Source organism: Artibeus jamaicensis, unplaced genomic scaffold, assembly GCF_021234435.1.
Source record: "Artibeus jamaicensis isolate MK-2021 breed Jamaican fruit bat unplaced genomic scaffold, CSHL_Jam_final contig_233, whole genome shotgun sequence".
Taxonomy (NCBI): Eukaryota; Metazoa; Chordata; class Mammalia; order Chiroptera; family Phyllostomidae; genus Artibeus; species Artibeus jamaicensis.
Genome location: NW_026521486.1, coordinates 99,422 through 113,822, shown reverse-complemented (window position 1 = coordinate 113,822; position 14,401 = coordinate 99,422). Strand labels below are relative to the sequence as shown.

The following is a 14,401-nucleotide window of genomic DNA, read 5'->3' as shown; positions in this document are numbered from 1 at the left end:
GGACCCACCCACTCATCCCGCTGCCGTCCACACATCCGTCCACCCATCCGGACAAGCCAGTGCACCCGACGCCTCCTTCTTTTCTTCTACCCACCTGCCCATCCATCTGTCCACCCATCCTTCCGTCCATCCTCCCATCCATTTGTCCATCCATCCATCCACCCACTGACCCATCCGTCCATCCATCTTCCCATCTATCCACCCCTCCTCCTGCCCATCCATCCATCTGTTCATCGTGTGTCCATCTCTCCTTCCATCCATCCACCAAGTGGTGCCCCTTTCCATCACACCACTGAGCCCTCCTACCCATTTGTTGATGTACCTACTGCCCTTTGACCCCTCCATCCATCCCTCCTGCTTTCTGTCCCTCCTTCCCTCCCTCTCTCGTTCCTGCCATCCATTCTTCCAGCATTCATTTGTTCACCACCCCCAGCCAGATGTCCACCCATCTGTCCTCCCAGCCAGCACAGGAGCGCTCATTATGTGCCAGGTGCCACGCTAGGTGCTCGGATCCCAGAAATAGACGAGATGTGGCCCTAACCCACGCAGGGCTCACAAGCAGCGAAAGGGACAGGGATTCAAAACCCACAGTTCCTGCTGTGATCACGTTTCCGACCTCTCTCTCTCACTCCCTCTGTCCCACTGGCCCAGACTGCTCGCAGTCCCTGGGACACACCGCCGGCCAGTGGGCTTTGGCCTGAGCGCCCCACCCACGTCCTCTGTGGCAGCCGCCTCGTGGCCTGCGCCTTTGCTCAGCTGTCTCTTCCTGGGGTGGCCTTCACGCGACCCCCAGAGCTGTGAACTCTCTCTGTGCCCGGCCTGCTTTCTCTCAACCCTTCTCGGCACCCGGCGGGTCGTGTGCATCCCCCTTTCTTGTCTGTCTTCTCTCTGTGAATAGGTTGCGAACTCTGCGAGGCAGGGGTTTGTTCTGTCCTCTGCTGTGTCCTCAGAGCCTGAAACAAACTGTGCCCGGTACTTAGTAGGCGCTCAATAAACGCTGATTGAATGGATTAATCTGGAGACATGCCGAAGCCATAGAGAATGAGGGAGGAGTTGAGGGCTGAGATTCGAGTGGTGGCGGGACAACCCTGGGGGAGCCCCTTGCAGAGGAAGGTGCCGAGAGGCCGGGGGGCAGCAGGAGGAGGGAGGCTGGAGCGGGGAGGGCTGTGCTGAGGGCTGTGCCGGAGAGAACCTGCGGGCTTGCCGGAAGTCCGTGGGAGTCAGCAGGCCACCTCTGCAGGGGCTTCAGGGGGTGTTGAGGTCACGTGCAGAGGGGACAGAGCTCTGTGTGCTGCCGTGACACCAGGGAAGGGGACCCAGCCCCCCACACCAGCACCCCTGGCGCACTCAGGGCGAGACCCGAGCGAGGCAGCCCGTGCGGTCGAACATCTGTGGGCCGTGGGAGGGACTCACTGAGGACACACATGGCTTCTGTGGCAGTGCACGTGGGCACACGGCTTTTCATGCACACACAGACCTGCAGGTACACAAGCACACGCGTGAGCGCAGCACTTACACATGACTATAGGCCACACGCCCACGCCCGTCTTTGCTGGGGGGTCTGGGGCCCTGGCCACCTGCGGTCTGCCCACACACTGGGTCGAGATGACCCTCCCCTCCTGCCTCCAGGGGCCAGAGTGTCCCACGTGGTCCCCTCAGCCCTCTGACCGAGGACCCAGCGTCCCCCCTCCCCAGCCACTTCCATGTGGCATAGCCAGGCCAGGGGCGTGTGCGGGCAGAGGCCAGTGACCACAAGGGTGGAGGGGCAGTTCAGGCCACTTGGGGGATGTGACCCTCCACCAGCGACTGAATTCCCCTCAGAAACCCGGGAGGACCGGACGAAGCGACTTTTCCGCCACTACACAGTGGGTTCCTACGACAGCCTCACCTCACACAGGTACAGGCAGGGCAGCTGGGCAGGTGGGCGAGTGGAGGGAGGCTGAGGGCTGGCCCAGGAGACCTGGGGTGAAGAGGCCACAGGACCCGGTGGTGGCTCCCTGCCCTCCCCTGTCTGCTGCCCCCCCCCCGGGTCAGTCAACGAGCAACTCCCAGGGTGGGCTGTGTCTGAGAGCAGGGCCCGGGCCACCTGGGGCCGCCTGCTCCTCACCCCTCCTTGCTTCCTTCACCAGCGATTATGTCATTGACGACAAGGTGGCCGTCCTGCAGAAACGCGACCACGAGGGCTTTGGTTTCGTGCTTCGGGGGGCCAAAGGTAACAAAGGGGGGGGCGGCGTGAGTGTGGGCAGGGCTGGTGTCACGCCGGCCAGCGGGGACTACGAACCACACAGGGCACCCTGTCTGTCTTGCCTCTGCTCAGCCCCTCTGCCCTCCTCCTCATTTGCCCTGTCCCCTGCCCCTTTGCACCCCGTCCCCTACGTAAGCCCCGCCCTCCTTGTCCCTCTGTTGGGACTGCCCCAGACCCTGTGCCTGGGTTTGAACATCTCACTGCGAGGCCCTGCGTCCCCCACTTGGCACATCCAGGGTCTCAGCCGGCGTGCTAGCCTGTGGGACCCTTCTGGTGCCTTGGAGGGCTGTGTCCTGGATTCCTGGGCTGGCCTTCTTGCCCTGGGCAGCCCCCACCCCAGGCCAGTCTGCCCGCTGTCTGCTCAGCGTGTCGGAGGGTCTCTGGCTTTGTGGCAGCCGCCTGCACCTGCACACGCTGGCGAAGTGTCCTGCTGACTGCCCCGTCCCCCCCCCCCGCAGCAGAGACCCCCATCGAGGAGTTCACCCCCACGCCAGCCTTCCCCGCGCTGCAGTACCTGGAATCTGTGGATGTGGAGGGCGTGGCCTGGAGGGCGGGGCTGCGCACAGGAGACTTCCTCATCGAGGTGAGGCTCATCCTCGCCCGTGCGGCCAGGTGGGGCACTGCCCCCAGAGCCTGAGGAGGACATGCCAGAACCACCCCCCCCCCCGACCTGTCTGTCCCAGGTGAACGGGGTCAACGTGGTGAAGGTCGGACACAAGCAGGTGGTGGCTCTGATCCGCCAGGGCGGGAACCGTCTCGTCATGAAGGTCGTGTCGGTGACCAGAAAGCCAGAGGAAGATGGGGCTCGGCGCAGAGGTGAGGGGTCATGCTTCCGACCTCTGTGCCCAGACCCTCCCCTCCAGCTCCCGACCTGAGACCCCAGGCCCCCGGCCCATGCTCCTCTGCCTACCCTGGGCCCCAGGCTGCTGCTACCAGACGTCTGAACCCAGGTGAACCGTCCCCATCCACGGCCTGGGTGCCTTTCCCGTGCCTGCTGGTAGTCGGCCGCCCTGGCCCCCAGCCTCTGGCCCCTGACCCCAGGTTGCCCCTCCTCAGATCCCGCCCCCAGCTTCCTGGCATCCCCGGCTCTCCCCCCACCCCCCCAGCCCCTGGTGTGGAAGAGCCCTCTTTCCCTGCACTGCCAGCAGCTGCCTGGAGGCCGGGGTTGCCATAGCAACTGTGAGGTTGACGCTGCCTTCCGCTCATTGTCGGAGGGAAGGGGGAGGCGGCACCTGAGGGAAGAGGAAGAGCGTCTTCTCCTCGCGATGTCGCGGCCCAGCCTGGGCCCAGGAGGCTTTGCTGGCCCGGCAGGCCCAGGCCCTGGCTTGGCTGACCACACCCTGGTCCCCTGAGGGGCGGTGGCCCCCAGGGCCTGGGGGAGCTCTGGAGCAGCAGCAAAAGCCCAGCCCGCCGGGGACCTTTCCCAGCCCCCACCCCATGGCTCTGGAGCCCCCTGCTCAGCCCTCGGAGCCGACCCGGTGGGCACTCAGTTGGGAGCTGGCCAGCACCACCACCCAGCCTGGGGCCCTTGACCACCTCCTGAGGCCCCACCTGCCCGGGCCCAGCCCGGCCCTGAGCACCCGCTGAGCCCCCAGCGCCATGAAGAAGTTTGCGTCCAGTCGCAGCCTGAACAAGATCCTGGCGCAGTGCGACGCGTCCTCGCGGGAGTACGAGGAGATCCAGGCGGTGGAGCGCAAGTGGCACTTGCACCTGGCCACCCCGCGCTGCCTGCTGCTGGACAGGAGGTCCAAGGCCTCCCTCTTCTTTGCAGCCCCGCCGCCCCCCAAGAGGGCCCCCAGCACCACACTGACCCTGCGATCCAAGTCCATGACGGCTGAACTTGAGGAACTTGGTGAGTGGCGGTGGGTGGCCGATGCGGGGAGGCACAGGGATCTGGGGCCAAAGCCAGGGAGAGGCAGAGGGCAGGAAGGACAGACAGATGGACAGCACCCCACAGGCAAATGGGTGGGTGTTGGAGTGGGCAGGTGAGGAGGGGACAACAGTCCTGTGGATGGGGTGAGAGCCTGGCCGACAGAGCTGGAGACCCACAGCGGGACAGCCGGGGTGTGGCGGGAGCAGCGGGCCCACCAGCCTGTCTGCGTGCGTGTGCATGTTGCTGCCTGTGGCTCTCCGTCCAACTGGGCTTCTTCCTTCATCTGAGAGAGCAGTGGGCGGGGGCGGGGGCCCCCGGGTCTGCTGGGCCCTGGCTGCAAGGCTTTGGCAGTTGTGCGACCCTCTCTCATCACTGCCCGCTCACTGGCTAATAAGCAGGGCAGGCAGTCCCAGTGAGCGGCCGACCTCACGGGCAGCGTGGCCCTTGCTGGCACAGTGGGAGGCCAGGCTCTCGGGGTGCACTGCGTCGGGCCTCTGATGGGGCATGTGGTGGGCATGACCCCGATGACTCTCGGTGGCCTCATCATGGGAGTGTCTCGAGCTCTGTGACGGTTAATAGCCTCATCATTGGTGTGTCCACTTGTGCGTAACCATGTCCTGATGTTCATGACCGTCGGCGTCTCCATCACAAGCGTGTCCCTGTACTCGTGCCTGTCAGAGTGCTCTATCCCGCAGTCCACACCCAGCCCCAGTCCCAGGTGTGTCCCTGGCTTCGGCCATAGTAGGGATACTGACACTGGTCCCTAGGCCGGGATCTGACCCACTCCTGACCCTGACCCTGGCTTCGGGCTTGGTTCTTCGCCAGGCCAAGCCCAGTCCAAGCGGGTGCTACCGACCGCAGCTTAGTTAAATGTGGAGGACATCCGTGAAGATCAACTGAGCTGACGTGGTCAGGATTTTCTCCATAAATACTACGAATAAAATACAACTGTGAAAACAAATAGCCAGTTCAAAACAAAGGAACAGGAATCCGCAGGTCTCAGTCTGAAGAGGCCGGAAGAGTGAGAGGAAGCTGACCCACTGCTGCAGACTCTCAGGGTGGGGCTGGGGGTCCTGACCCTGCACACGGCCCGGAGGTGTGAAGTGTGGGTCCCTGAGAAGTGGGAGAGGCAGATCAGAGGGCAAGAACTGGAATTAGCATGAAGACAACTGAAAATCACAGAAAAATATGAAAGAGACAAAATAAAATGTTTAAGTACAACATTTAAGAGAAATAACAGAATTCATAGTGAAAGAACTGGGCAGTACCAAAAGGAAAAAAAAAGATAAAAGCAGATTTTAAAAGGATTTCTAAAAAACTGTTATTTAAACAAAACGTATAGCCACCGAGGTTTAAAAATCTCTGGGATGAACAGGGTTGTCCTGCAGACCCAGCTGAAGAAGAAACCAGCGAATCAGAAGACAAGTCTGGGGAGGGTGCCCAGAATTCAGCACGGAGCCAAGGAGATGCAAGCAAACTGTCACAGGGCAGAGAGGAGGCCAAGCCCGGAGGGGAGAATAACAAGGTCAGGAAAGAGGCCATGTTTGAAGAATAAATGGCTAATAATTTTCCAAAATTGAAAAAGGAGAGGAGACTCCAGTTTGAAGGAGTATAAGTCCCAAGCAAGGAGATAGAAACTAAATCTATGTGTAGACTTGTCACAGTGAAACTCCTCGGCACTGTAGACCAACTACCTGAGGACGAGGCTGGATGGTTTAGGAAGAACAGGAAGACTGACAGCTGACTTCTCATCAGCAATAGTAGCTGCTGGAAGACAATGGAACGATGCCGTCCAAGTCTTGTGTGAAAATGCTTTTCCACCTAAAATTCTATACCTAGCTAAGCCTGCTCCTTCAGGAGTGAGGCAGAGAAACCAGCAAATGTCTGGCCCCACGGTCACAGGGGTCCAAGGCTAGTCATGGGGAGCCGATCCATCACACTGATGGAGGATCCAAACTGATTAATAAACCAATACCCCTAGGAAGCTGGGTCTGGCGACACTCCTTCCCAAGGCTCTGGAGGGTTGGTTCCAGGAGCCTCTCTCCAGAGGGCTCCTCTGTGGCCCTGCTCAGCTGCACGTGCAGAAGCGATCCTCCCCGTCCTGCACAGGGAGGCACTTGGGCAACCTGAGCTCTGTCGTCCAGGGACCCAGGGGCTCTCTGGGCTGCTTCTGTCTGAAGAACCTAGAGAGCAGCAGAGCCTCCCTCCCCTTTGCTCTGGCCCAGGGCGCCCTCCTGTGAGTTCCCTGTTCCCCAGGGGCTGGCTCTGACAGCCTCAGGTCAGCATCGTCTGCACCTGCTTTTCCTGGACACTGGAGAAGGGTGGTGAAGGGACATCCGCACTACTGAGTGAGGGGTCACAGCTGTGGTCGAAGCTGGACATGGGCTCTTCACATTGCTCTGCTGGGCAGAGATGCCACTGCCACCCCACAGTCAGCTGTCCCGGGAAGCCAGCCTTGTTGCCGACCTGTGGAAACACCTGGGTTGGTGAAGCCAGGCCAGCGTCAGGGTCCTCCCACGTGCTGAAGGGCTCAGCCCACGACCTAGTGTTTGTGCCACTGAAAGGTGGAAATGAGACTTGCTGGCTCATCGCCTGTCACACTGTTGAGAACGGATGGGATCCTTCAGGGTCCTGTAGTCTATTGAGGTGACGACCTAGACAGTTGGAAAGAAAGGGAAATGGGGGGGTGACAGGAAAAGCAGGTGACAAGAATGGGGGTTCATGCCTGGGTGGTTCTGGGGAGAACAGTCCTGCAGGGGTAAGGAGACTGGCAGAAATGGGATGGAGAGGAAGGGGTGGTGTAGAGATGACCGCCCCCCGGAGATAGGCGGTAGGAGGAGGGAGGGCAGGGTGCTCCCACTACCCTACTGGAAGGGGTGTGTCATGGTCCCCACCTGTCCATCTAGTCAGCGTGAGCCAAGGACGTGCTGGGCTGCAGAGGCCAGCGGAGACTCGAGCCAGTGAGGGCCCTGGTGGGTCCGGTCCCCTCCTGCTCCTTCACTTTCCCACGATCTGTCAGGAACTTCTGGGTCCCCTTTCCTGTGTGATGAGGAGGCCAAAGCAGGTGCTGTGCCCATGCGTAGCCTCTGACCGCCTGTGGTCTGGCACACGGCGACCTGCCCTCAGTCAGGACACTGTGCAGAGTGCTCGGGGGCGACCAGTGTGGCCACGAGTGGCCTCCAAGTGTGATCCTTATAAGGTTTTGCCCTTTCCCTGAAAAACTTATTTGTGGATGTCTCCACCTGTGTGTACATGTCTGTGTGTGCATGTGTGTGGGTGTATGAGCAAGCATGTGTGCACATGTATGCCTGGATATGTGTGAATGCACATAACCACATGTGTAGGTGTGCACAGGTATGTGGAAATGATGTACGTAAGCAGGCTGTACAAGCATGTGAACACACGTGTGCACATGTGTGAATGGGTGTGTGGGTGTCCACAAGTGTGGGTGGACATGCATGGGCACTGTGTGTGCACATGTGTGAGTGAACAGCAAGCATGGTGTACATGTGTGGGCTGAAAGCATGTGTGCATACCACAAATGTGTGCATGTGTCAACCGTAAGCATGTGTGCACATGTGAGTGGACTATAACCATGTATGTGCTGCTATGTTTGTAGAATGCAAGTGTGTGCATGTCTGTGGAATGCAAGCACATGTGTGTGAGAGTGGGCTACAAGCAGGTGCGTGCACGTATGTGCAGACAGCACACATGTGCGCACATGTGTGGGCTGTGTGTGCATGCACAGAAAACCGTATGTCTCTGCTTGTGGTTGTTTCCGCCTAAAGTGTCAAGCTGTGTTGGGCATTGGGCAAACTTGCCCCTCCAGTCCGGTAGGGAGTGTGGGTCTGGGGTTGAGGGGTCTGGGGGTTCCCGCTGTGGGAGGTGTGGGGGGAGGGTTGAGGTGAAGGGAGTGGGGTCTGGGGCCCGGGTTCTGAGCATGAAGCCTGCCTCTCACCCCCTTTGCTCTGTTTCTTGATTCCAAGCCTCCATTCGGAGAAGGAAAGGGGGTGAGTCACCTGCTGTGTCCCCAGTGCCCCAGCCTTGCCTGACCCCTGTACAGGGAGGTGCTGGTGTGTGAGGAGGTTCCAGGTCCAGCCAGAGTGGTCTTGGCCTGGTACAGCCTGGGCCGTCCGCTCCCGATGGCCTTTTCTCTAAGATCTGGTGGGGGCCCAAGGAAGGGCCCGATGAAGGGCAGATGGGGAGCGCCCAGGGCGTGGCCACCTGGGGATGTGACAGTCTCAGTCCAGCCCTGGGGCAGCTGGGGAGGCGGGGCTGGGAAAGCCCCTCGGTGGACAGAGCCCTGGAGCCGGGGAGGGAGGGTCAGAGGTGCAGCTGTGGTGCTTTGGGGGTGGGAGTGTCTGGTGCTTGACTTGGCCCATGTTGCTCCTTTTGGCTGCTCTGGGGGCCCCCTTGTGCCTGGTGTGTGGGTCCTATATCTGTGCTGATCTGTTTTGGGGTCAAGCCTAATGCCGGCAGTCCATTCAGAGCAAAAGTCGGCCCCACAGCACTGGGGAGATAGCTTGATGTTCCCCTGCCCAACATCGCCCACCCGCTGGTTCCCCTGCCCCTCGCTGCTGCCTGTGTCCTCCATGGCTGCCTCCCGGGTGCCCTGGGTGCCCGGCCTGCCTGCCGGGGATGCAGCATCCGTGTGGGGATGGAGTCTGGCCTGGGCACGGAGGTCCACCATCTGGTCCAATCTCAGGGCCTGGCCTCTGCCAGCTTCCTCCACCACCGTGAACTGGAGTCCCGCCAGATGGAAGCCTGGGGTGGCTCTGCGGCCCCTCATTGTCCATGGGCCTGGAGCCCACGGGCCCTCCCTGTGCAGTACACACCCACCCGCCTGCATCCCGAGCTCCCCCCACAGCCCGCAGTCTGGCCCTCTGAGTCCTTGCTGCCCCCTCCCCAGTCCACGGGAAGCGCTTGCCCTGGCGTCTTTTTGGTCATTAAAACCGGAGGTGAGGCCTCCTCCGGGGACAGTTTTGTGCACACCTTTGAGGCCGAGGCACGAGCTATTTCTGGAGCACGTTGGTTCTGTCCTCAGCTCGTTAGCGGGGCTCCCAGGGTGCTGTGCTGTGGCCGCAGGCTTCCTCCAGCTGCAGGGGCAGTGTCGGGCTTCGCCGCCCCGAAGGCCCCACTCGCTCCTCCATGTCAGTGTGCCCACCAGCCCAGTGTGTGAGGCTGGGGGGGGGGCGCCTCCTGGTGCCCCAGTCCTGCTTCCCAGTTTCCTGCTTCGTTTCCTGGTTCAAGTGTTTAAAGTGACTTATTTAAGGGCATATTTTCTGGTTTTGTTGGGGATGGGCGTCAGCCTCACCAGCTTGTAGTATGCAGAGTTCTGGCTTCGTTCCCCCGGGAAAGGGTCCCGGTCTGGCCCAGCCCCAACACCCGCGGTGGACAGTCGCCGCCTCGGCTGCCTTCGAGGGCACGTTGCCTTGGGTCCCGGACTGAGTTCCGGATGTGCAGCCTCTAAATCCACAGCTCAGGTGAGTGCGTGCCCTGCGACTCCCAAGGAGACGTTTCTCTCCGCTCCTGTCCTCCTGTCCGTGGTTTCAGGGCAGCTGGGCTGCCGAGTCTGACCTTTCACTTCCTGGGTCTATGACCTGAGCAACTGGTCTCTCAGAGCTGCAGCTCTTCCAGGCAGAACGAGGGCAGTGACGGTGTCTCCAGGTGGCTGTGGTGGGACGAGAGGAGAGGGATTGGGTGATGCTCTTCTACCTCTGGGAACCGCCTGGGATGGAGGTGGTGATGGTGGCCTGGGCTCCACAGGGAAGTCCCCTCTTTATGCAAATAGGGGGACCTCCGACAGGCCTCCTTGGTCTGCACCTGGCCTGCATGGGGCTGTGTCTGGTGGTGAGTTGGAATGTTGGCTGAGCTGTTTGGGGGCCTGGCTGGGTGCCCAGGGCCACGTGCGGGGGGGCATTTGCTCTCTTTCCCCCGGAGCCTGGGAGCTGTTTGGGGGCCGAGACATGCAGATGGGAGGGGTTGTGGCAGAGGTGCTCAGAGCCAGGCCCCTGGGCAGTGCCTCTCAGGTACGGGCTGGTTCTCACAACACTGCAGCAGGTGCCGTTCTCATGCCGTGTTATCAGATGAGGAAACTGAGTCACAGGTGAAGCCAGGACAGTCAGTGTGCAGGGCGGGCCTGGCGTGTGCTGGGCGCTGGGCATCTCGGGTGTGTGTGTGTTCACTCAGCGCAGCCGAGGCGAGCGGCTGCAGAGGTGGAGGTCAGGTCTTGGCAGAGCAGATACTCTCCAGGGCCTCCAGGGTTGGCACAGCCCCGTGTCTGGGGGCGGGGGGCGCTCAGGGACCTCGAGGCTGAGGGGAGGGTGCGGTGGGTGGGACTCCTGAGTGAGAGGGTGCCTGTGGCGGCAGGGGGACATCCTGCTGCACCCCATGTGCTGACCCGACGGGATCCAACCTGACCTGACGGACGAACAAAACTTCCAAGTCATGTTGATGATCAAAACACCACTTTTAAAAGCGTCAAACTGCCTGAATGAAGACAAAGCTTTTCTTTTATAATGGATTTGAGAAGAATGGTGTCCAACGCCACCTGCCACCTGGTGCCTTTCCCCCTGGGTTTCATTTAGGCCCCAGCCCCCTCGGTGCCCCCTGCCCTTCTTCCCCATGGTCCCCTTCACCCTCCTCTCAGCGCCTCCCACCCTGAATGAAGGTTCTTTGGCTTCCTGACCAGCCCGGGGTGCTGAGCTGTCTTTGGAAAGTGCCCTGTCCATCCATTCGTGATGGAGGCAGCATCTTCTGTGGGCACCTGCTGTGCCCCTGGTCGGTCCCGCTGCTGTGGGGCTGCGCGGTGGTACCTGGTGCAGAGGAGGGAAGTGAAAGGCGAAGGGAACTGGGGGCCTCAGGAAGACCCCGGGCTCTCAGCAGGGTGTCTGAGGCCTTCACAGAGCCCTCATCAGCCTTTCCCTGGAGGCGGTGTCCTGGGTCCCCTGGAGCCTCCCTGAGGACGGAGAGGCAGGCAGGGCAGGGTCTGGGTTCCAGTGAGGGAGGCCCGGTCCCAAGCCCGGGAGCTTGCCCTGGGGGCGAGGGGCCTCCGGTGACTTCAGCCCCAGGGGGTGGACCGGCCTTGCTCCTGGGGAGGACAGGACAGCGAGGCTGCCCACAGTCTCCGTGGCTGAAATGACCCCTGTTTGGCCGTGCAGAGAAACTGGATGAGATTCTGGCCGCTGCTGCGGAACCCGCACTGAGGCCGGACGCCGTGGATGCTGACTCGAGAGCGGCCACCGTGAGGCAGCGGCCCAGCAGTCGGAGGGTCACACCAGCTGAGATCAGTGTAAGCAGGGGCGGGGGGCCAGACCCACCTCAGGTGTCTGCATTTCTGGGGTGGGGTCCGTCTTTGGGACCCCCCTCTCCAGGGGTGGTTGTAAGGGACCCCACGGCCTCTCCCAGGGACATGTGGGGCCACCTCAGCCCCCAGAAAGGCCACAGTTGGCCACGTGCTGGGTGGCTCTCGGTGCCTCAGGCAGGCTGTGTGCCAGCCCCATTCCTGCCACACGCGGCGTGCCTTTGTACCCCAGCTTCCCCGGGGCCACTCCCAGGGCCACCGTCTGCTCTGGCCGGCAGTGCACCAGGCCCGCCCAGCGCTATCTGTGCCCAGGCCCCTGCTGCTGGCCGGCCCTACTCGGGTTGCAGGTGCCGGGCAGCAGCACGGTGGGACTAGCGCGTGGGGTGTGTGGCCGTAGGCTCAGGAAGAGCGTGGGTGGGGCAGGGAGGCACCTGGGGGCCCAGTGCCCAGGAGCCTCCATGTGCCCTCCCCGACTCCCACAGTCATTGTTTGAGCGCCAGGGCCTCCCAGGCCCCGAGAAGCTGCCGGGCTCCCTGCGGAAGGGGATTCCACGGACCAAGTCTGTAGGTACGGCCGGGCTGGGGTCTGCACGGGGCCGGGGTGGAAATGGGCTGAAGGACCCTCTCCCCCCACTTTCAGCTGGGTTTCCAACCTCCCTCTGAGCCCACCTCTCCCTGGCCCCAGCTCGGGGATCTCAGGTTTGCGCACCTGACGTGGGAGGTGGGGCGAGTCCTTCGCCAGTCCCAGAGCCGCTTTGCTGAAACAGGTCCTTGAGCCTCCCCCATGGCTCCCCCAACGGCTCCCCGCCCAGCGGGCGCCCTTCACACTCTGCCCACAGACACATGCATCCCAGCCCTGGGTCTAACGACTGGTCACACTCCCGATCCTGGAACCACCCTCCCCTTGAAGTTGCCCCCCACTCTACCCCCTAGGGGTCCTTCACAGCCCACTTTCTGCCAGCGTCAGCTGTGCTGGTCCGGCCCGTCCTCCTCGGCCTCAGGAGGGGCGGCTCCTTTTGTCCCCAAAATGACTCCCGCCAGGGCACCCCTCCCAGTGGGCCTCCGCCCGCCTTTCTCTTTCTCGCCATCGGCTTTTGATTTTTCCACCCTTAGTCCATTGAGCTCTTCTCCCAGTTTTGGGGCCACTCTTGCTGGCTTTCCCCACGGGTCTCAGCGGCACCTGTGGGCCCTCACCCAGGCCCGAACCACACACCAGCGCCGGTCCTTCTCAAGGCCGTGTCCTCGGTCTCCCAGCCTCTGCACCTGTCTCCCTGGCAGCTCATCACACACCAGGCGCCGGTGCTGCTCCCCACACGCGGCCACTTCCTTTCTCGACCCTGGGCCTGCTCGCCTAACAAGCCCCCCTCCCTCCCTCCCTCCCTCCCCCACCCACTGCTCATCCCTCTGGGCCTCCGGTGCCCTTGCCTGCTCACCTGTCCACCTGCGTACCCCGGACCTGGCCCCACGTCCATCCATCTGTCCTCACCACACCCACCTTCTGCTGGTCAGTGAACGCCCACCGGGCGCCCCAACGCTGTTCCACACTCGCTGCTTCCAACAGCACCCAGGGTAACACTGTGGCGGCCACACCACTAGTTCATCTGAGTCACAGACACGGAAACTGAGGCAGAGAGGTCCGGTGGCTTGCCCAAGGTCACACGGCGGTCTCACGTGCCTTCTCTTCACCTGTCTGGCCCACCAGCTGCCCAAACTCTAGTTCCTCACTCACCCTAGGATCTCTGGCGATTGGTGTGCACTCTGGGCTGACCCTGGGTCAGGTGTGGGGGCTCAGGTGGGGGAAGTGACATAAGTGCAGACAGCTCAGCCTGGCAGTGACCTGGTGAGTGTGAGGGAGACATGCAGTATATATGTCTAGGAGGCCCCAACTGTACCTGGGTGTCCTGGAAGGCTGGTGGGGGGTGTCTGAGCTCAGACATGCAGGATGAGTAGGTGTTTCTGGGAGATCGTGTGGTGAGTTGCTGATAAGGGCCATCCCTCCTTTGTGGCATGGTTCTTCAGGGACAGCTATAGGTCATTTCTGTAGGGGGAGGGTGGGGAAGAGGGTAGGTGAGACTGCAGCCACTTTGATGCTCAGAGGCACTGCTCCCCTCCTGGCCAGAGCCCTGGGCGTCCTCCATGGTTTCCTCCTTACTCTCTGCTCCCCCTGACAAATTAGGGGTAGACTGCCGTCTCAAACGCCTTGCGCCTGACTCCTCACCGTCCTTGCAGCCCCACCTAGGCAGGCCTCAGGGTCTTGCTCTTGGACCACAGCGGTGGTGTCCTCCTGACCTCCTGCCCCAGGTCCCGCCTCTGGTCAGATGGGGCCTTCTGCAGAGCAGATGCCACCCCTTGTCCCTGCAGCTGACCCTCTATGGGCTCTTCATTGCTTTGGGGTCCTGGAGACCAGCTCTAGCCCCCTTCTGCTTCATTTGGGGACATCTGTCTCCATGTCCCTCTCACTTGGGTCTGCCCCCAGTCGGCCGGAAGGCCTATCCCCCGGCCGTACCCAGTTTCAAGGCGGGAGGGGTTAGAGCTAAGAACCTGCCCGCGGGGGCTTGAGTCCTGGTGGGAACGCCACAGCCGCTATGGGAGCTATGACTCTGGGCTGCTTGCCACTTGTTTTGGGAATGTGGTCCTGGGCACATAACTTAGGCCTTGAAACCTCAAGGTGCTGACCCATATACGTGGGGACCACGAGGACCTCCGTACCTGCAAGGCCACCCTGAGGCTCCCTAGTGGGCTGCAGTCACGGCTGAGGACCAAGTGCAAGGGCCACTGCTGGTGTCAGTGGCATTGGTCCAGCCAGCATCTTAGGGTCTTGGGGCCGCCTGAGATGCTGGGGAATGCTCGCCGTACCTGTTTGGGCAGAGGTCCCTGCCCACCCCAGACAGCACCAGAACAGACCCCCTTTCATCCTGAGGCAAGTGACTTGCGTTCGCCGGAAGTTAGAGCGGGGCCCACCAGACCCCAGGAGCAGCGGC

General features: G+C 61.7%; 1 protein-coding gene across 3 annotated transcripts in view; it reads left to right on the top strand.

Annotated features, from left to right (window-relative positions):
* SHANK3 (SH3 and multiple ankyrin repeat domains 3) overlaps positions 1-14,401 on the top strand; it is a 47,294-nt gene that overhangs the window by 19,701 nt on the left and 13,192 nt on the right. For all 3 annotated transcript variants that reach the window (XM_053661665.1, XM_053661667.1, XM_053661666.1), the window contains exons 14-20: positions 1,822-1,897; positions 2,130-2,212; positions 2,704-2,828; positions 2,929-3,061; positions 4,017-4,097; positions 11,279-11,409; positions 11,904-11,988. In XM_053661665.1, coding sequence (XP_053517640.1) covers positions 1,822-1,897; positions 2,130-2,212; positions 2,704-2,828; positions 2,929-3,061; positions 4,017-4,097; positions 11,279-11,409; positions 11,904-11,988 — 714 coding nt within the window. The remainder of the gene's footprint in view (positions 1-1,821; positions 1,898-2,129; positions 2,213-2,703; positions 2,829-2,928; positions 3,062-4,016; positions 4,098-11,278; positions 11,410-11,903; positions 11,989-14,401) is intronic.